Source organism: Oenanthe melanoleuca, chromosome 2, assembly GCF_029582105.1.
Source record: "Oenanthe melanoleuca isolate GR-GAL-2019-014 chromosome 2, OMel1.0, whole genome shotgun sequence".
Classification (NCBI taxonomy): Eukaryota; Metazoa; Chordata; class Aves; order Passeriformes; family Muscicapidae; genus Oenanthe; species Oenanthe melanoleuca.
Genome location: NC_079335.1, coordinates 57,549,323 through 57,570,068, shown reverse-complemented (window position 1 = coordinate 57,570,068; position 20,746 = coordinate 57,549,323). Strand labels below are relative to the sequence as shown.

At 42.6% G+C, this 20,746-nt stretch overlaps 2 protein-coding genes across 3 annotated transcripts in view; one reads left to right on the top strand and one right to left on the bottom strand.

Annotated features, from left to right (window-relative positions):
- The window catches only part of TSHZ1 (teashirt zinc finger homeobox 1), a 57,200-nt gene extending 56,644 nt beyond the window's left edge, over positions 1–556 (bottom strand). Inside the window, exon 1 of the mRNA XM_056483321.1 lies at positions 1–556. This exon is cut by the window's left edge and continues 1,379 nt beyond it. The gene's annotated coding sequence lies outside the window, so the exon portion shown is untranslated.
- Positions 557–848: 292 nt separating this feature from the next.
- PTGR3 (prostaglandin reductase 3) lies at positions 849–10,004 on the top strand. Of its 2 annotated transcripts, XM_056483323.1 has the most exons (3): positions 1,250–1,843; positions 2,309–2,442; positions 8,225–10,004. In XM_056483323.1, the coding sequence occupies exons 2-3, from the start codon at positions 2,330–2,332 to the stop codon at positions 9,147–9,149; spliced, it is 1,038 nt and encodes a 345-aa protein (XP_056339298.1). In that variant the 5' UTR covers positions 1,250–1,843; positions 2,309–2,329; the 3' UTR covers positions 9,150–10,004. The 2 variants fall into 2 exon arrangements, with proteins under 2 accessions (XP_056339297.1, XP_056339298.1); XM_056483322.1 differs by having other exon boundaries at positions 849–2,442.
- Positions 10,005–20,746: the final 10,742 nt, after the last annotated feature.

Genomic DNA, 20,746 nt, shown 5'->3' with positions numbered 1-20,746 from the left:
AAAACAACACACACACACAAAAAATTTGCCAAAACCAAGAAAAACCCCGGAGAGTGTGTGCAGAGAGGGAGGAGGGGAGGAAGAAAAGACATTCACTGAGTGGGACAGATTAACGTGAACTGTCCCCCCCCCTAAACTCCTGGGAGAGAAAGAGATCCACTCTCCCTCTCTTCTCTTTTCACTGAAATATAACACACATTCGGATCCCAGGGCTCTCAGACAGTCTCAACTGATAGACAGACACATCGAGCTGCTTTTCCTGCTTCAGTTTGTTACTCCTCCTCCTCTTGCCCACGTCACCCTGACAATTACAAATAGGTCTCACACAAACCCATACCTGTCAATCTTTTTAATTGCTTTGTTTTCATTTTTTTCCCTTTCCCAGAGCTAAACAATATGACAAAAAAAAAAAAGTCTTAATACAGTACAGCATAAAAGATCCCTCATGTGAGACACGCGTTGAGGGGGTTGTTATTATAATCCACTTGCTAAAGTGCTGTGCAAGACGCATGTGCTGATTTAACTTCAGCAGTGGTCTTCTTCCAGCAAACTTAAAAAGCGAAAAAAAAAAAAAAAAAAAAAAAAAAGAGGCAAGCAGGAGATGATACTTCGCCGTGGCACACGTCTACCCAGCATTGAATTAAAAATGATTTATGGGAGATTACAGTTCATCCTTACTTTAAAATACCAACAGATTGCAGAGCGAGAACTGCAGCATATGAAACATACTGCTAATACATTTTGCACAGTATGTGTCTGGGGATTTATATAATGTTAGCTGCGAGAACAGAAGGGTTCTTCCCTTTCCTTTTTTTTTTTTTTTTTTTTTTTTTTTCCTTTTTTAAGTCAAGAAAGCAAATAAAATACTACCCAGCTGATTCCTAAAGGAAAACACTTGGAACTGCAGTTTTGTTCTTTTTCGGGCAGAAGGGGATTTTCTTTCTTCTTACTACAGCACAATTAAGCATTGAGCTGTTTATACTGGTAGGATGGAGTTAATTCTGGGAACTACACGCGACATCAATGCAACATCTCTATTACATTGCCTCTCTCCACGCAGTTGAACCAAGTTGGGATTGGCGGCTCTATCACAATATTGACTTCGGTCCCTTGACCCAGTTGATTCCTTGAGCAGTTTCCCTCACCCAAACGCTACCTACAGCGAGAGGTGACTATATATATATATTTTTTTTTTTTTTTTAATTTTTTTTTTTTTTTTTAAGAGGGAAGAAAGAAGCAAGGGGAGGAAAGGAAGGGTAAGATTTTTCTTGCAGTATCAGGGATGTGGCGGGACCCCTGCGACCTGAGCAAACTGACAGCAGCCTGTTACCCTTCCCCTCCCGGCAGGACGGCGACGGCGGGAAGCGCTTGGCCCGTTTAAATCCCCTCCCGCGGCAGCGGAGCCGCCGCCGCCGTCTCGGGGTTGATTCGTAGCACCTTGCGAGGAAGTGAAACGTTTCGCACGGAAGGGGCGGAGCGTCCGCCCGCGGGCAGCGGCTCCTCGGCGGCGGCTAATAACAACATTAGGAGATTAGCTGCAACTTCTCCCCACTTCTCTAACCTTTCCCTGCCGATAATTTACCGTGCTTCCTTCCTACTCTTTTAATTTTTTTTTTATTCCTCCCTTTCTTTTTTTTGGTAGGGAGATACCCTCTTCTTGTAAACTAAAGAATGGGGCGGAGGGGGTAATCCAAGGCGTTTCTCTCTGTCCGTCTGTCTACCCCCCCTTCTCCCCCTCCCCCATTTTTAAACCCCTTAGTCAGAGGCAGGGTGCAAACCAAAAGCCACCACCACCTGCTTTAGGAGATCCTCCGGCCCACCGCACAGCCGCCTCGCTGGCAAGGCAGGGCAGGGCAGGGCAGGCAGGGGCCGGCGCTGGCGGGACGGACGGACGGACGCCCCTCCGTAGTGCCCGCGGCGGCAGAAGACGAGCGGCTGCTGCAGGGGGAGCGTCTTGCCGCTGCTCCTCCAGCGGCGTCTCCGTGCGGCGGAGGGGCCGGCTGGGAGGGGAGGGGAACCTGCTGCACGGGGCTCTGTTTACGTACACACATAGCTGCGAGCGGGGAGCTTCTCCTGCCGGCGCGTCCTGCGAGCTGCCTGGAGAATCCCGAGCTGGAGCTCTTCCGAGCGGGGCGGGAGAGGAGAGCCGAGGCAGGGCATGAGTTTTAGCGCGAAAAGCGGCGCTTTGCTGAGCTCCCGGGCAGCGCGGTGGTGGTGGCGGCAGCAGCCGTCCTGGTCCTGCTTCGGTGGCAGCTGGCGGCGGCCCATCCTGGACATGTCCTACTCCCGTCACTTTCTGGATTTCCAGGGCTCGTCCATCCCCAGCTCCATGAAGAAGCTGGTGGTGACTAAGCTGAGCCAAAACTTCAGGGAAGCGGTCACCCTGCAGCAGGACTCGCCCGTGCCACTCCCGGGAGACGGAGACCTCCTGGTCAGGAACAGGTGAGCGCCCGCCCGCCCCCCGCGCCCCGGCCCGCGGCCCCCGCCGGCTCCTGGCACCTCGTGGCCTGCTCTCCCCACACGCTGCCTCACTTCGGAGACCGGCTCCAAAGTTGTACCAGCCGCCATCTGGCGACTGTTAATTTCATTTTATTGTTGTTGTTTTGAACGGCTGGTGCTACAGCTCTGTCACCCTATCCACGTGTGTGGGGGTGACACTTCCTCCTCCTCCTCCTCCTGTGGCGGGGCTGTGTGTGTTTGTCTGTCTGTGCGCGCTGCTCCCGCCGTGCGCCTGCCCCAAGGAAGAGAAACACCCCAGGGCCCCTGTGCCAAAGGGGGGCGGGGGAGGGAAGAGGCGAGCGTTAGGTTCGGTGAGTGCCGAGAGGGAGTGAGGCGGAGGGAAGCGCTGGCAGGGCCCCTCCCTGGGGCCTGCCCGGGCTCGTTACACGCACGTAGCGCCCGGGGCGTGAGCGTGTCCCCGGCGCACCCGCACAGGAGCCCCGGGCGCGCTGCCGCGGATCGCGGCGTGCGGGCGGGCCTGGCCCGCGCCTCTCCTCGGCGCTGCCCCGCACGGCGCTCTCCGGGCTCGCCCCCGCTCCGCCGTGACTCACCGGGCAGGCCGCGGCCGGGCCCGCAGCCCCGGCACCAGCCCCAGCCCTGCGCCCTCGGCCTCTCTCCCAGGGCGGCCCTCGGCCTCCCTCGCAGGACGCGGGCCCGCCGTTTTGGTGGCTCTTAGAGAGCAGCCTGGTCGGGAAGAGTGAGGAGGTGACATTTTGCTTAGCATGATACACCGTAAATCCCACGGCCAGCGCGGTGACCAGCTCGCCGTGAAATGAAGACTCCGAGGACAAAACGTGCCTCCCCCCACAGCTGTCTCCATAAAACCTGTTTGTTCTCGGTGACTCCTTCCTAGACGCCGTCCTTCCTTGCGCTAGAACGAAACCTTTTAAAGTTCGGAGGTTTCTCTGCTCACGAGGGGAAGCCGGGACTCCGGGAACTTTGGAGCAGACTGCGTGGCTGGCACGGCAGGGAGCAGAGCTCTCAGGTTCTTGTCAGGCAAGGAAATCATAGTAACACATAGCTTGCCATGCTCGCCATGGAACCTTAAAGATGTTAAGCAGCACCAAGTTAGCTTGAGAACAATGCTGCGAGTTCCATAAGGCAGTGTGTGACTGTGCGTGTATGTGTTATGTAACACATACATGTAACATGTAACACATATGTAACAACAAATACAGGGTGAAGGAGGGATGAGCAGAAAGAACAGGGACTCTTCCTGATGAGAAAGCTGCTGTGGCACTTACATTCGATGCTGACATCTCCCACTCGGATTTCTGAGACCAAAATTCCCTCCAAACTTTAAAAGTTTAAAACGCAATGTTGCTGCACCCATTAATGACTGAAACAGTAATGGCGTGAAACGGGAGTTCATTCTGTGGAAGAGGTCGAAAGACTTGAGATACAAGTAGCAATACTCTACTTGGGTAATGCAAGGCAGAGTGACATCCTTGTTTCTCAACTCCCCTCCCTCCCACACACGCACTTGGAGTCTTTCTCATCCCACTCCCCTGCCTGCCCTCCTGTAAATTTTTAAAGTTTAGTCCTTTTTATGTTTTTTAACAGTTTCCAGAGTAAGTCTTCTCCCTCTTCTCCCTCCCTTTGCTGGGTGGGCTCCCTGGGTGCTCGAGGGACACGCACACTTCATGGTAAAAGGGCTTGTACCACACTCGAGGCAAGAGCTGGTCCACAGATTCAGGCAGGCAATTGCTGGGCTTTAACACATCAGCCTGTTACACACATGTATGAGTGGGGATGAAGGGGAGGAAGAGGTGAGTGATCAAGTCTGGTTGTAGAGTTGATACATTTTGTATTATTTGTGGCATTTCTTCTCTCTTTACTTTCTTTTCTGAAGAATATCTCGGAAGACACAATTATATTCGCTGTATACAAGCTGCAGCAGGAAGCAAGTTGTGAATGTTTCCCTCTCTCTCTGTCGCTCTGGGGAAGGACTATCCCATCCTGAAAGGATGAGTCCCTGACTATTTTGTTTGTTTTTTTTAAAAACAAACAACCTAGCTCAAATACAACTATACATTTTCTAATAGGTAGAAGCATATAATTAAAAACAAAACAATTAAAGACTTAGGTTCCAAGAGGGCATTTACAGATTTGTTCATTTTAGTCCCAGTCACACCCATGAATAGTATTAATTGCTTTGAGCTCTTCATGCAAAACAATCCTCATTCACCACAATAAAATCTGGTTTGGTATTTATGGGAATAGGAAATTAAAATCTGTGTCTGGATAGATATTTTAGAATAAGATGCAGTTAGGGGAAACTTTCTTCTGCTTTAGACAGCTATGCTAGCAACTCTTATTTCTACTTTTTTTATACAGAAAAAAATAACCCATTTTTTACTTAAAAATCCTTCAACACTAGAAATTTATTTAAGCTATTATTATTTTTTAACTTTGATTCTGTGTAGGAGAGAAAGGGGAAGGGAAAAGGTGATAAATCCTTAATGAAGCCATTTAAGTTTTGTTTGTCCGTTTGTCCTGTTTGCCGGGGTGGGGGGGGTGGGGGAAGAGGAATGGGTGTGGAAGCAAGGGTTTTCGATTTCATTGCAGAAGAGCCTAAAGCCTGTGAAGGTTTGGTCCTTCTTGTTGGGGGATTTTGGAGATTATCTTGATGAAGTGACACAGTTCATTGCCAAAATACCTGTAAGGATTTACTATTGGACTGGAAGATGGGAACAAAGTTTATAGAAAAGGGAGTAGAGGGGTTGAGAAAGTTTCTCTTTCTGAACCAGGGGACTAAAGGGATCACAGTGGGAAAAGTGGAGGGCTATTCCTACTGGGTGTTTGGTCTAAATGATGTTTTTCTTGCGTAGTAATGGTTTGGATGACTTTGTTTTGTCTGTGTTTAGGGCTGTGATGCTGGTTTTCGGTGTCTCACTCTTTGTTGTGGTACACAACACAGCGTTTCTTCCCCTCGGCAGTGTCCTCCTGTTTTCTATAATAAACAGTGTGAGGGGTTTCAACACTGCTGAGTATAAATAAAACGGGTGACTCAATGTGCGTAATTATTTTGAGAAAGGCCAATCTCAGGCTTTTCTCACACCCTGCCTCAGGTTTGCATCTTGAATGTAAGGGGCAAAACTCCACTAGAAACTTCTAAATTAAAGAACAGATTTAAAGTAAGACAGTGAATGAAGTCAGCATAAAAGATCTGGAAAGGGTCTTAAAGCCCACTAGCACCCCAAGTAAATGTAACTTTTGTGCTGTCTACTTTCCTCCGTCTCAGTAAACTGATCTTCAACTTGCAATTTGTACTTTTTCCTACTTTTAAAAGCAAAATAATCTGTGAAACTGCACACACATATCCTACCACCTCACTTCTGTCAGCTGCAATGACAAGGCAAATTAGACACTGTATTTTAATCCAGACGGTGCCTATGATCGTTTTAATATGCAAGGAATCTAAGAGACTAAACAATCTTGTGTAAAAAAAAAAAAAAAAAAAAAAAAAAAAGATCCGTACAATGCGACCAGGAGTTTTGAGTTCGCACACAATAAAAAGGAGGTTTTAAAAAAAAAAAACAGGGGGGGAGGGCTAGACAGCAGGCTGCGTTGATTAATAATGATGAAGCCTAGGGAGGATCATTTCCCGTGGCACAGCAGCCCCTCAGAGCCGGGGCGGGAGCGGGCGGGTGTACACGCGTGTCCGTGTGTGTGAGTGTGCGGGGCCGGGCGGGCGCAGCCCCGGCCCCGCGCAGAACCCGCAGCCCCTGCCCGGCGCGGCGGGGAGCGGCCGGGCAGCGCCGCGGCCCCGCAGCCGCACGCACAAGTTGCGGTGCGGCCCGGGCGGGGAAGGACGGGTCCGCGTCCTCTCAGCTGCAGAACAAAAGCAGCGGTGCGTGTGCTGGAGCCCCGCTCGGCAGGCGCCCGGCTCCCCGCACGACTTGCCCCTTCCCCGCTCGCAAAGTTTTTGTCCTCGCAGCGTTTGTTGTTCTACCTGCCTTTGTGCTCCGGCCGCCGCCGTGCAGCGCCGATTAGGGGAAGGGTTTAAAAGCACCGGGGCTTGTTCTCCAGTGGCTGCGCTGCCTGCCCTTGTCGGGCGCGCTGCCCCAGCCGCGGGCACGGCTGCTCCGCGTCCTGCCAGGGCAGACGCGCGCCGGGAGCGGGAGGAGGGAGGCTGAGCCCAGCGGGGAGCCGGGACCTCCCTTGGGGCTGGGGCCGGGGGCAGAGCGGGCTCCCCGGGCTGGCCTCGCAGCTACCGAGAGCCCGGCTCCCCACCGGGCTCCCACCCTCCGCTGCCCTCCCCAGAAGTTGGGCTGTAAGAGCGGGAGGAGGCTGGTGCAGCGCCGGCGCGTCTCGCCTGGCGCCCGAGGGACACGGTTTGCCTCGGAAGCTGCAACTCCGTTACCAATTTTTATGCATCTTTTAGCACTCCTCTACGGGAGTTACCGCAAAGCGGGATAATAGAAGATTTTTTGTATCTGCGGACAAGGCGTAGGAATTTTTTTGTTGCGGCAGAGTGGCGAGTTAAAGGCAGAATTAGACAGAGTGCTACAGTCACTTTTACCTATATTTTTATGGATATGTTTACGCTTACGTGTCTTTTTATACATAACGTTGGTGAAAGTTTGAAGCTTCCCATGCTGTAAAGAATGAAGAATATTGAAAGGAGCAAAGCGGTTTTAGTTTTCCCCACTCCGTGTGCAAGCAATTTAAAACTACACACACATACTAGCTGCTAACTGCAACAATTAAAAGTGCACTGTTTGCCTACTTCTGCAGCTTTTGCATGGTGTCAAGTACACCTTTTAGGTTGTCACATCCACACATATTAACAGTCCTGGCATTTGCTGTTTCATGTTTCTTTTTTACTTTTTCCAGTTAGCAGAACCTTCCCAGTCTCTCTTCTCTTGCCTGTGTAAAAAAGGTAGTTACTTTAAAAAAAAAATCGTCTTTGCATTTGAACTAGATCATAACTTTGTTTTAGGCATTATCTCCTAGCACTTAATCAAGTTGTGAGAATGTCTCTATCTTTCCCTAAAAACAAAAAAATAAAAAAAAAATTGCCATCCATTTTCACCTGTTAGAGGTCAGTAGGACTTGATATTCAGTTTTACAATTTTACTCCTTCTATACAAGGTTGTTTTGATGTGTTGCAAGTAATTTATATAAAGAAAAATATTTTAACATTGACATTAGCTACATCAAAAGGCAAATTTGCTGTAGTGACTCCATCAATTAAAAAGTACTTGCCTACAGTAACATGACCTTGCAAATGACATCGATAGTTAATATGATCATTAGTCATTAACAGTATTATTATATTCAAAAATATAAATTTGTTGCCAGAATCCACATATTTACCGCTCTGCATGTTTCATTCTTCTTTGTTTTCACATCTTGTATGAAGTGGTCAATTAATTTTCATGCTTTAATCTTTTATAGATTTATTTTCAGCCTGTTTAGCTTGGTCAAGTGGACTTAAGGAAAATATAAGGGATTTTGTTTTGTTTGGGGTATGAGCTTTACTTTTTACAGCTTCTTGTTTTTTCTTTTAGTTTAGAAAATTTGTCTCTAATTCTAGAATAACAGAATGGAAACTATGAAAGTCTGATGAAAGTAATTTTTGGAGTGTACTCATTATTCAAATACACAGATAATCAGGACAAATCTTGTACTTATCCCACAAATTTGAATATAAGGTTTCTCATACAATGAAAATTTGGTAAGTAGTAAATCTCGTTAATACATTTTTGTTTTCTTCTAGATTTGTCGGCATTAATGCATCCGATATAAACTACTCAGCCGGTCGATATGACGCCTCAGTTAAACCCCCCTTTGATATAGGCTTTGAAGGTGTCGGTGAAGTGGTAGCGTTAGGACTCAGTGCTAGTGCAGATTTCACAGTGGGTCAAGCTGTGGCCTATGTGAAAGCAGGTTCCTTTGCTGAATACACAGTTGTGTCTGCCAGACAAGCAGTCCCTCTACCCTCAGTGAAACCCGAGTTTCTCACTTTAATGGTAAGTGGCGCAACTGCATACCTCAGTTTGAAAGAGCTGGGAGACCTGTCTGAAGGCAAGAAGGTTCTGGTGACAGCAGCAGCTGGAGGAACGGGCCAGTTCGCTGTGCAGCTTGCAAAGAAGGCAAAATGCCATGTAATTGGAACCTGCTCCAGTGATGAAAAGGGTGGCTTTCTGAAATCCATTGGCTGTGACCGTACCATCAACTATAAAACTGAAAATGTCGAGTCTGTGCTGAGGAAGGACTATCCCGAAGGTGTGGATGTGGTGTATGAATCTGTTGGGGGACAGATGTTTGACTTGGCTCTCAATGCCTTGGCTATCAAAGGGCGCCTGATAGTTATTGGGTTTATCGCTGGCTACCAAAACCCCACTGGCCTCCAGCCCATTAAAGCAGACTTATTGCCAGCAAAACTATTGAAGAAGTCTGCTAGCGTCCGGGGTTTCTTCTTGAACCATTACCTTTCTGACTACAAAATGGCTCTGCAGCATTTGCTCAAGATGTATGAAAGAGGAGACCTGGTTTGTGAGGTGGACTTTGGAGACATGTCTCCGGAGGGCAAGTTCACTGGCTTGGAATCTGTATTCCGTGCTGTAGATTACATGTACATGGGAAAAAACATTGGAAAAATTGTAGTTGAATTACCTCACTCTGTCAACAGTAAGCTGTAAAAACAGAACAATGATATAAATCAGAAGCGAGAAAATGGGCACTTTATGCCTTAGATTTACTAGAAACAATTTCTTTTTTTAAGCTTAGTAATGGATATTATATTAAAAAACAGCATTAAAATGTTAATAAAAAGGGATGGGTTTGTTGGGGTTTTTTTGTTTTGTTTTTATTTTCTTAAAAGTGTTTAAATCAGTGGCTGTAGCAGGGACATAATGGGCCTGTGTTTGATACTGTCACTTAGGTTAGCGTGAGACAAGAACATTGTTCTTGACAGAATAAGTCTTGATGCACAGGCAGATTTAGTCTGTCAGCCTGATTTGATAAGACTTCATATGTAGTTCAGCTCAGAAAAAAAAAGAAGTCTTTCAGCGATTTTGATTCCCTGATTTAAAAATAAAATTGTTAGAACAAGAATAAGTAAAGAGTTGTATCTTTGGGTTGCTCTATTAATCTTTTGAAGTTTCAGGGAAAAAAATGCTCTTGATTTTCTGTCACAAACATGATAATCATAATTCAGTTGCATCATGGATCATAGTAATATTCCTTGACTGGTTACACAGGGAAATTTATCCTCCAATTCTGACATGTCAGTAATATTAAGCAACTTGACTTTTTTTTTTTTTTTTTTAAATCCTGCCTTTCATAACTATAAACAACTGCACAATTTTCTTTTAAATCTTTAAGTTGCGATGTAGTCGCATTTTGTTGCCTTTTCATTTTCCACTGCTAGTGTTTATTGTCCAGTTCCCCTTCAGTCGGTATTTAAAGATTATTGGAATGGGATTTTGAGCCATGTTCATGTGTGTTCAGGCCCTGTATATTTCTTTGAAGATTAAATAAAGTTTTAAAAGCTATTTAAATATTTGTGGCTTTTATTCATAATTATATGTTTCTTGCTGTCTAGCTCTTTTTCAGTTTTTCAGAGTTATTTGACTGGTCATTCTTGAAGGAACTTCCCAGAATCAGGCCACTCTTCTACTTTTACCAATGCTGCTTCTGCAGAAGCCCTGTTACAAACAGCAGGACCATTTTAAATCTATAGTCACAATACCTGGTGCACGTACTGATGCTCAGCCATAGATTTTCTGGTGGGTGCAGTTAAAGGGTTTTGTAAAGTTTCAAAAATTCTGCCTCACCTAGTGGATATTATTAATGGTACATACAGTGGGAATTCCAGCTAGAAGCATAATATTTTCCAGAACAATAAAATACTTGAAACTGCTTGGTCTACATCTTTTTTTCCATAGCAAACTTTTAAGATCTTAAAGGCCAATTTTGCCACATCTTTTGAAATTACATTCATTTGTATGCAGTTGAAGAGATGGAAATTTCCTAAGATCATATGCCTCATAATAAACATAATGATAGACTGATAATATCTAGGACTTGAAGGAAAAAATCCAGGGTAAACTTAATTTTAGGTCATTATTCAGGACTGACTGTACACAACATTTTTTATTGGAACACAGGAAAACATACATTTTATTCAGTAATGCAAACAGAAAAATATGTTTAATTTTGATTTAGTACATTCTTAATATAAATTCTTAGTACATATGTCATTAACATCATAAAGAATTGTGTACAATGGAGAACTGTCCCTTTCTTGGGCCATGCCTGACAAATTGGTTTAATCTCAATTTGGAGAATTTTGGGGAAAGGCAGAATGGATTGAGTCTTTGTGACCATTTTTCTCTTTTACTCAAGGTGAGCATCAGACCACCACAATTTTTGTTTTAAGTAAGATCTGCTGTTAGAAACATATTTCCTCTTTAGTTTCTGATAATACAAATATTGTGCTGTGTTTGTGTTTTGCATAATTAGAAAGGTACATTGGCCTTCCAGCTGAATGGCTAGAAGGATGCAAACACTCAGGTGCCATACAGAGCAATGCAAAGTCCTCAGCATTTTATTCCTAGGCATTTGATGTCTTTTCTTGTTCAGGGATAAAGTGAAGTCCTTGGTGATTAAATGCTTCTTGAAAAACCAACGTTGTTTGAGATATTCTGTGGCAAAATTTAAAAAAATACAATTGGTTACATCTGTGATAGGTACGGAAGTGTTGCATGAGTAACAATTTTTTCAAATTAAATTCTTGCAGTCAAATGCCAAAACATCCAAGTGGCCCAATTTTCAGATGTGTTGATCACTGTCAGTTCAATAGATTTGGTGTTTCTGAGGCAGTGAATTCCATATGTTTTTGTCATAAAAAATTCTTCCTGTAACAGGATTCTGTTTGGACATACATTCTACTTTCTTTATAATATGTTACTTCATATATATAACATTTCATAATGCAACTGCCCCAGGCTTCTTCAGTGATCAAAACAGGGGGAGAAAGGAACCTTTGGAGGTTTCACACATATATATTCAGATATGTCATGTTGTTCATTTTAATTTTGACTTCAGATTGTTGTTTAGCACTTTCACACTGATCACAGCATTAATAAAAGGCTTACATTTGTTATATGCATAACTTGGATCGCCAATTTCATACAAATTTCATAGCCCTTTTGGTGTTTGGGTTAGGCTATGGTCATTGGAATTGTCTTTTTTGTCAAATGTTTATGTTAAGCTGCAGGGGTAACTCAGGATCAATATGATACCTCTTCCATGAATGAATATGGAATGAAGAAGTAGTTTTTGTTTTTAAAGATACAGCATCTATGCTTTAAATTGCTGAAAGAGAGCAATTTAATATTGATGGAGAGAGGGCAAAAAGTATTCCTTAAACATGCAGATAAGGCCTTTTTGATGAGTTTCAAAATGAATTTTGGCTTGCAGCAGGGGGGAAAATACCCAACTTCTCTTTCTTTAAAAGTACAGTCTGCAAACTTACAGTTGTGGGAGCAGGGCTGCCTTTGAATAAGTAAGCCATGATGGATTTAAATAATGTTTAAATATTAGATGCCTAGGAAAAAGTATATGGCATGCACACACTGAGAGGTTTAAATGATGATAGGACATTGAACATACAAGGAAAAGAAATACTGTAGAGTCACAGCAAGGGATTAATAACAATACACTTAATATGCTTGCAAAAAAGGTGTATTAAAAGCTGTGTGCACAGTGGGGACTTAAATGATTAAAAATAATAATACATTTGCCTTGGAAGTACTAAGTATACTATATGTAGAGAGCAGGGATTTAAATAATAATACTATTAATAATAGCAGCTCTTTGAGATGTGGTTGCTAGCACTACATCCTAATTTTACCTTTCTAAATGAATTTGCTACAGAGGAATCTGGCATTGTTTGCTGAGGCTAATAACCGAATTTCCCTTCCCTACACACATATGCTTCCATGGAAAAACAACAAAGAACTAGATGAAGAGCTGGCTTTTTTCCTGAGTCTGTCACATGTGTGCATACGCACGCGCACACGGACACACACGTACTCACTCGCTCTCTCCTGGCTTGCAACCCTCAGCACATTTTACAGATATGCTTCCTACTTAATTGCTATGCTGGATTCTCCTAATACCTTTTTGAATCAAGTTGGGTTTCTACCGAGCAATAGTTCGCTGTATGTTTGTATGCGTGCAAATGTGTGTAATGTATATAAACATAAAGTGTATATTTAGTAAGTGGATATGAATTACTGCTGTGTCATGTAAATACAGATAATTGCAGTCTCTCAAGGAAAAGTTTGCAGAATTATATATATTCCTACTTCTGTCTGAGGAGTAAAGAAATTTCTCTGCTGAATAGCTGTTAGTATCTATTTTACAAGATTTACTCATTTTCAGGTACCTAATGTAGCTGCTAGCATGCATGCACGACAATACAATTTATATGGTAAATGGAACCAAATAATGGCTTCACTGAATGTTATGGCTGCACTGAAGGGAAATGTCACGGTAAATAGCTGCCAAATTATGGATCATGCCGAAGTGTCACAACTGCACTAAAGACAAATAGCACTAGAGGCTATTGCCACTGTGACGCTTTTGAGTTATGAAGAAGAGGAGCAGCCTGATGTGAGCCTCTTTGTGTCCTCATTATAGCAAAGGGTTACTGGTGCAGTGTACAAGAAAACCTAGTCCTACGTGGTGGCTAGTTATTAATCTGTTCTTTTCGAATCTAACAGCTGTAGCAAACCAGAAAATCTTTTCCCTGCTTTATGAATACATATAAACACATACAAACAAAGAAAAACCTGCAGGTTTTATGAATGTAAATGTGTACGGGAAATGACTAGTAATGGAAAAATGTTGTAATAAAATAATCTAATCAAAGAATATTATTAAATTTAATATCGTATGTGTCTGAAAGCTTTAGTTGCTTCTTATGCAGATAGATGTGTGAAATATAAGCAATAATGCACTTTCTCTCTTTGTAAAGACTTGAGTAGTAAGGACATTACCAACTAAATTGCTTCTTCTAAACTGAAGTGTGTCCCGGTTTCTTTCATTTTAATGGGAGGGTAATAAAGATGAAAGACTAACATTTTAACTGATGGATCCCTTAAGCTACAGAATAGAAATTTATTATGTTTTGAGGGAATATGCTAAATGCTGAAATGTGGAAAGAAGCAGGGAAATCCCAGGTAAAATAAAAGCAATGTAACCTCTTTTTTTTCATTGTTATTTTTATGACATACTTTTATGAATGGAAAACTACATACTGCTCTTACTTAAACTGAGAAAATAACACTGATCTTTCTTTTGAGATAAAAAAATGGGGGGAGTTACTTGGAAAAAAAAGAAAAGGATTGGAAATGGAGGGACATCGCTCAGCAAGTGGTCGCTTCTCTCTACGATCACTTTTCAAACCCTGCCTGCAGTGTTCAGGGAAGTGAGTTTGATGCTCTGCACACTATTGTACACACCACAAACGTACCATCCATAACACAGCACAATTGTCAGTTGCTGTTTTACAGAGGGGCCAGGGCTGAACAATCATGGTGGATAAATTACTTTTCTATTCTACAGCAAGTGGCTTTTCTACCATGTGAAGCTTAAGGTCATTGGCAGGGCAGCGAGGGGGAAGCTTATATATTAGTTAAAACTAATGCACTAATAGTGTTCAGATAGAGGAACTAAATCAATTAATTAAAGCTAGATTTGTTCTTCAAGACAGGGTAGGGGGGATGACTTGGAGAGTTATTGTACCAAGAGACATGCATGTATATGTATGTGTATGTATTTTGCCTTCTTACTACTCCACTTCTTGCTACAATATTCCTGTAGATAATTTGTTGGGTTTTTTTCCCTTTTGTTCTTTAATATCTGCATAAAAATACTCATAATTCATGACTAGAGAAATTCAGATTTCAGAAATAAAAAAATATTCTCCAAAGATTTTAAAACTTTAGTAATAGAATCTGCTTACAATTTTTACAGTGTAGTCTAAGGGGGGAGGGGAAGAAAAACCTGTCAAAAATTAGGTAGAACATCCTTGAATGGCAATTAGCGTGCCCAGAATTTGTTTTATGTGCAATGCAGTTGCAAGTAGCTGCTTCTTATTAAATGAAAATCCTGTATTATGTACTTCAGGAACATTCCAACTAATGAGTATGTAATGTCCTTAGTGTAACACAGAACTTCTTTTTGTGTTCACAACCACAAAATGCTGGAAACTTGACAAATGATATCATTTAAGACAGATGCCTGCCTTAGGGACCTGTTTTTTGGCTTCCTGTTTCTGGTTTTTATTTCAATAACATTTGTAATTGCCACAGGATCTGTACCTGCATAGTGTTTTAACTCCTTCACATATGCCCCAATGCATTAACTCCTTGGGTAGGTACCCAGGAATATTTTTTTTCCTTTTTTTTTTTCTCTTTCCTCCCCAGCTGGTGTGTTCTTCCTACCTCTCCCAGGCGCAGCTACACACATAAATAAAAGCTGGATCTTATTAGACCAGATGAAATGGTAAAAAGGGGGTAAACACTTACTGCACTTTCTGTGTTTTACTAGTGCAGAAGTTCATCTAGACCAGGCCCAAGGCAAAACCCAGGAAACTGTGAGCTAGAGCCTGCTGGTTCTCAGTGAGAGACAACAGAATTCTGTGTATGTGGCCCAGGCACACAATACCTTGATCTCAGTTGTACTTTCCAATGTATATTTCCCCATTAAACTCACATTCTTAGGTTATAGGGCAGGAGCATTTTTGACATCACTTCTGTTGATGCTGGTTATAAGGGGCATTTTGGCAGTGCTGGTTCAACACGAGTTGTAAGTTGCTGTGCCTGCAGCAAAGCCTGCTTTATGTAAAGGCCTTATCACAGGACAAGAGCAGTTTTCAGCTCCCCAGGCACTCAGCACGGATCCTGGCAGACTGCAAGAAACCTTCCCACAATCCATAACAGCCCAGAGGTTTTGGTGGTGGTTTATAGCATGTTCTTTCTCGGTCTGTTTTTGTAGGTCTTACGAAAAAACATTAAAAATGGGCTGTGTGCAAGAAGCTTACGTGAGTCTTTGTCGGGGAATTTTCAATGAGCCACTTCACTGAATACTGCAGGGTGCAATAATAACAAAAAAAGGGCTTGGAAAGAGCATGAGCTCTTGGCACCTATTCTTCAGGTGAGACTTTTCTATTTGTCATAAGCAGTTACCTCTCTGGGACTTACGGTGTTTTCTGATGTTATTTTGAAGCAAAAACTCTGCATTCAAGCTTTCTGTCATAGGACATGCAGACTCATTGCACCTGTACTCTTAAGACAAGTTTATCCCATGAAGTGCCGAACAACTGGATCTTTCTTCAGAACTGGAGCTGATGACTCTAAAAACCTCAAGAAATGTCTGTTTACTGCAAGGCCAGACAGCACATCATAAAAACCTACCCTCCAGGCTTTCTGTAAGAGAAGGAGGGGGAAGTCTTTCTTTTCTGTCACAAGAGGGAGGTCAAAAGGACCAAGTGAGTGCCAGACCAAGTCACTTCTGCTGTTCTAGGGTTCATTTTCAGAGAAAGTAGGCAGGCACACAAATCTCATTATGCGTTACGAGGATCTGTGCAAAGACTTCTTGTGCGCTGTCTTAAAACCATACCCCTAAGGGACTCATTCACAAAGGGAATAGAAGGAAAGGAAATTTGTATATTTTCTGGAAGCAGTAAGACATGACATGCAGTGCGGTTCTGGCTGATTACAGCATGCCTCAGGTGAGCTGGGAGGCACAAGGCTACCAGCCAAGTGATTTCAACCACCCAAGAAAGAGAACTCCACAGAAATGCATTGTGTGGCATGTCTGATTGCTACAAAGAAAAACACTCCAACTTCATTCACACTGGCATGGCGTTATTGGCATGACTGTTCCTGGCAGCCTATTGGAAAGTTTTATTTGCATCCAGAGTTTTGAAAGCCATTTCATAACATTAAACAAGAATAATGCTGAAAACGCCTGGCTTATTTGCCCCTTGACACTTGTGTGTAATTGAAGCCCTAATGAGGGGTTCTCCTTGAATTGTGTTACTTCCAAAATAACCCCTGAATACAAGCAACATAACGTGCCTTTCCTCCCTGCATAGGGTGTGGCAAGAGTAGCCAGATGAAAGTAGATAAAATACATTATTTTTTCCTGTGTCCTCAGTAATCGAGATGCAGAGTCAGTTACTGGATCATTTGACTTCTTACTGACCTGGGAAACCTCAATCTGCTATCACAACTGCCTACAAATAAGAGAGATATTGAATCGGTTTCCTCTCCTGGGAATGTAAATGAGGAACAAGAATAACGCTCTTGAAACAGCGTGAAAACAATCTCTGAGGAGAAACTGGCTCTTGTTTCTGTGTGTGTGTTCATGCTGCTGGAAAAAACAGTTTTAACACACAGACCTGCCTAACCTCAAGTTGTAGTGAAATTTCCCAGGGCGTCCAGATAACTCCTAAAGTCTTGGGAAATTCAGTTCATAGTGTGTAGTCAGTGGTTTTGTAAGAGCTATGGTGGCAGCGGCAGCAGCTTTGCAAGCTCTGAGCTCTTGCATGATGGGTGGTGGCAAAGCAAACCTTGCCCTGGAGGAACTGCTAAAAAGACAGCCCTCCAGTTCCCAGGTATTCTCTGAATTAATTGGACTGTGAGGGACATATTACTGTCCATCCTCGTTCAAAAAAAACAGCTTTTCCCCTCATTCTATAAGTCACAATCTTGACTTACTTGATAACTCCTTTTTCTATCCCTTCTGCCTCTTTCTCTCTGCTTCCCTCCCTGCTACCAACAACAAATAAAGGGCGAAAATAACAATAGAGAGGGAAGCTGCTGGAAGTGTTTCAGGCTTTTCTCTCCCTTTTCTTTGGGGGGTAAGTCAAATTGCCTTGTAATATACATAAACCTAAGAAAGCAGAGTTTTGCCTATATGCTCTGCAGCAAAATTTGAGTAGATCTAAAGCAAATATATACAGTTTACATTTTACCACAGAAACAGACAATTTTTCTTCACAATGTGCAAGATCTTTTCTATCTACGTGTGGGGAGAAAAACCAAAATAACCCACCAAGGTTTATTTTCACCTGTGTGATTTAATTTGCAGTGTCTCTCATTCTGTTAATATGATGAGGCAACTTTTTTGGCATTTCTTCCTTTCTTATTTGAGAAAAGCTGCAGTCACAAAATGCACATCCTGGACAAAGAGGAAGCAGCCAAATACTCCTCCTTTTCCATGAACTTAAAATTGTAGCAATACAAAACATTTTGGCATTGGGTCACATGGTATGAACTAGAACTCTATAAGATGATTGGTGGGCTGTAGATAAAAGATGCTGTAGAGACGAAGATTGTATCTAGCAGAGGCAAAAAAACCATGTTGGTAGTGGTGTATTCAGGTGATTGGAGGAAAGTCAAAGCCTGTGCTTCACCTCAGGTGAGTTCAGGCTTTTTTCCCCCCATGTAAATCAGATACAGTCCTAAATCTAACAGAAGTGCTTCACAAATATACTGCAGTGAGCACTGATGCCAGTGTCCTTGCTTTCTAGATTATTTTCTTCCATCTTCTTGGCATTATGTCACATTTTCAGCTAATTACAGACAATGCAAGGTGGGAAGGTGAAAGTAATTATTTCTTTGCTTCCAGAAATAGTCAGAAATTTACTAGTGATATATAAATGGCAGCAGTACCTTTTAACTTTTTCAGTAAACAGAATGTTGATAGTGCCTTCAAGATGGCTAGAGGGGAATGGTCACTCAGGCTGAATTTTTTGGAGCTTCTCATCATAATTTTGCCAGAGTACAACTAACATCCATGCTTATCCAAATGATGGAAATGTTTCTTGGTCCTTGAAAACCAGCTATCCTGTACCAGAGAGAATACAGAGAATAGTGCTGTTCCAGTGCTTTTCTATCTGCCACACTGTATGTGGAAAGGTTGAACAACCCCCAGTCCTGACACTTGTAGATCAGGCAATATGAACAAAGCTCTGAAAACAAGCATATTTGCTTGAAGAACTTGTGTCACTCCAAGAAGATAGTTTCAGAGTGTTGTGGGTGACTTAATCTCTTTGTTCAACACTGTATTTTAAAAAAAACACCAACCCTAACAGTCCTATTCTCTGTCCAGGGTTGCCCTGGTTCTGTGCCTGGCAGACTGGCTTTGCTCTGAAGCACACCAGCTCTCCATACGTTGTATATTTTAATGCCGACACTGATCTTCAATCAGCCTTGCTCTGGCCTTCCAGTGAAAATATGCCAAAATGTCATAGGTTTCCAAATGAAATGCAAATACTGAACTTTCTGAAATTTACTGATAGTATTTTACTCCTTTACTGCATCTGAGCTGTACCAACGAGGCACATCGGAAACAAGGGTTTAAGATTCCTGACAGCAAAGGTCTTTGCACTTGCCACTCCACAGGTGTCTCAGCTGGATGGTTTGTGGCACCTTGGTGATCTTAAAGGTCTTTTCCAACCTAAATGATTCTACAATTTTGCTTCCCATGAAGAATATGAGTTCTCTGCATGCTTGCTCACTCAGCACAATGAAAAAAAGCAATTAAATACTCGAAGTCAGGTCAGACTACCTTTTCTCACATCTAACTGTTATTACACAGATGTCACAGCAGCAGGTGCAAAATAAATACCTGGGTAATGGAAACCATTTGCTTTGCCTTTAGCCACAGGCATCAGGTCTGATTTACTTGTGGCTAGCAGCTAAGAGAGCAAGGGAGAGCCAGGTCCCTATAGCCAGGTTCACTTTTACTTGCTCAGAGATGTGAAAAGATAGCCACAGTGGAAGCTGCTCCAGAGGAGATCGTCCTATTTTTCACCCATACCCTCTTCCTCATGTTCCCTGCTATTCTGCCAGAGCAGTGAGATTTAGCTGAGCCTTGAATCCACACTTAGGCACTGCCCTTTCATCATTTGGACCTCGGTGGATGTACACAATCTGGAGCAGTCTTTGCTCAAGGCAAACAAAGTAAAGGAGGAGAGTGACATTTCAGTCTTTCATTGCAGAGTCATTCAGGTCACTCACTGAAATTATAGACATCAGCTCCAGCAATGTTAACAGCCAACTTTAGATTATTAACCATCCTTTTGATAGCAGTACATTTATGGTGCCAGTGCACAGAGAATTCCTCCAAATTACAGGGTGTCCTAACACAGCCGGTCAAACCACATGGACCTCTAGATGCAGCAAGCAGTATAATTGTATAATTAAACCTGTTTTTTCATTTGTACTTTCCTAGCAGCACTCAAAATATGCTCTCAACCACTGGACGCTGCTCTTTGCATCAGGCTATGAAAAGAGATAAGAGCGACGGCTGCCTTAACAATAGCTCATTAAGAAGACATCAACCATTTTCTTTTATTGCATTATTTATGTTTTGGGTGATAATACAACACTATTTCCAGGGCAAAGTGCACTCAAGAAGCATATTGGCCTGTAGGTGGTTTCATTTGATTAGATTAAGAAGGGGGAAAGCTACAGCAATTTCTTTTACCTGCTGTTTTCCTGAAAGACCTGAGCTTTTTCTTACTCTCATCAGGCCATATATTGTCAATACATTTGAGATCCACCAAACTTCATTAGCCCTTTCAGATGCTTCTGGGAAAGAGAGTGACTCTTTCTTATCCCCTAAGGCTCCAGAAATTCTTCACTGCAACAGTCACTGGCATGCCTGGCAGGATCCATTTTTTAATATAATGACCTTCTGCATAGAATCAAACAAACATGAAGAGGACCTAAACATTTAGATCGTAAAGCTGATTTCACACAAAGGAGTCCATGTTAAAAAAACCCTCTGCCAATAATAATACAGATAATGGTCATGAATACTTATTTTCATTCCTTTAATTGTATTTTATAGTTAGTCAAACACTCTGTTAATTACAATATTTCCTCATATTTTTTCTTTATTCTCCCACAGCCATTTTCACTGTCTAATGCTGCTGCTGTACATTTTGGTACCTACGTAAAGATCCAAGAATAAATCTAGGCCCTGATCATGGAATATTTACTTGCTTTGACATGTAAGTAAGAGAAATTAAGCTGATAACTGGAAACTGTAAGAGCTGGGAATTCCTTACTTATTGTAATGCACCTTCTGTCTCTTTAACTCTTGCTTTTCCACTATAAACAATACTAATGATCATTTTAAAAAACCCAACAAAACATAACAAAACAAAAAACAAAACAACCCCAAAAAATTATAAAAAAAAAAAACA

Excerpts from the sequence above, each read along its gene's own strand:
- PTGR3 (XM_056483322.1), top strand. The coding sequence starts at position 2,159 with ATGAGTTTTAGCGCGAAAAGCGGCGCTTTGCTGAGCTCCCGGGCAGCG. Across the intron at positions 2,443-8,224 it reads GACCTCCTGGTCAGGAACAG|ATTTGTCGGCATTAATGCAT; the intron begins GTGAGCGCCCGC and ends GTTTTCTTCTAG.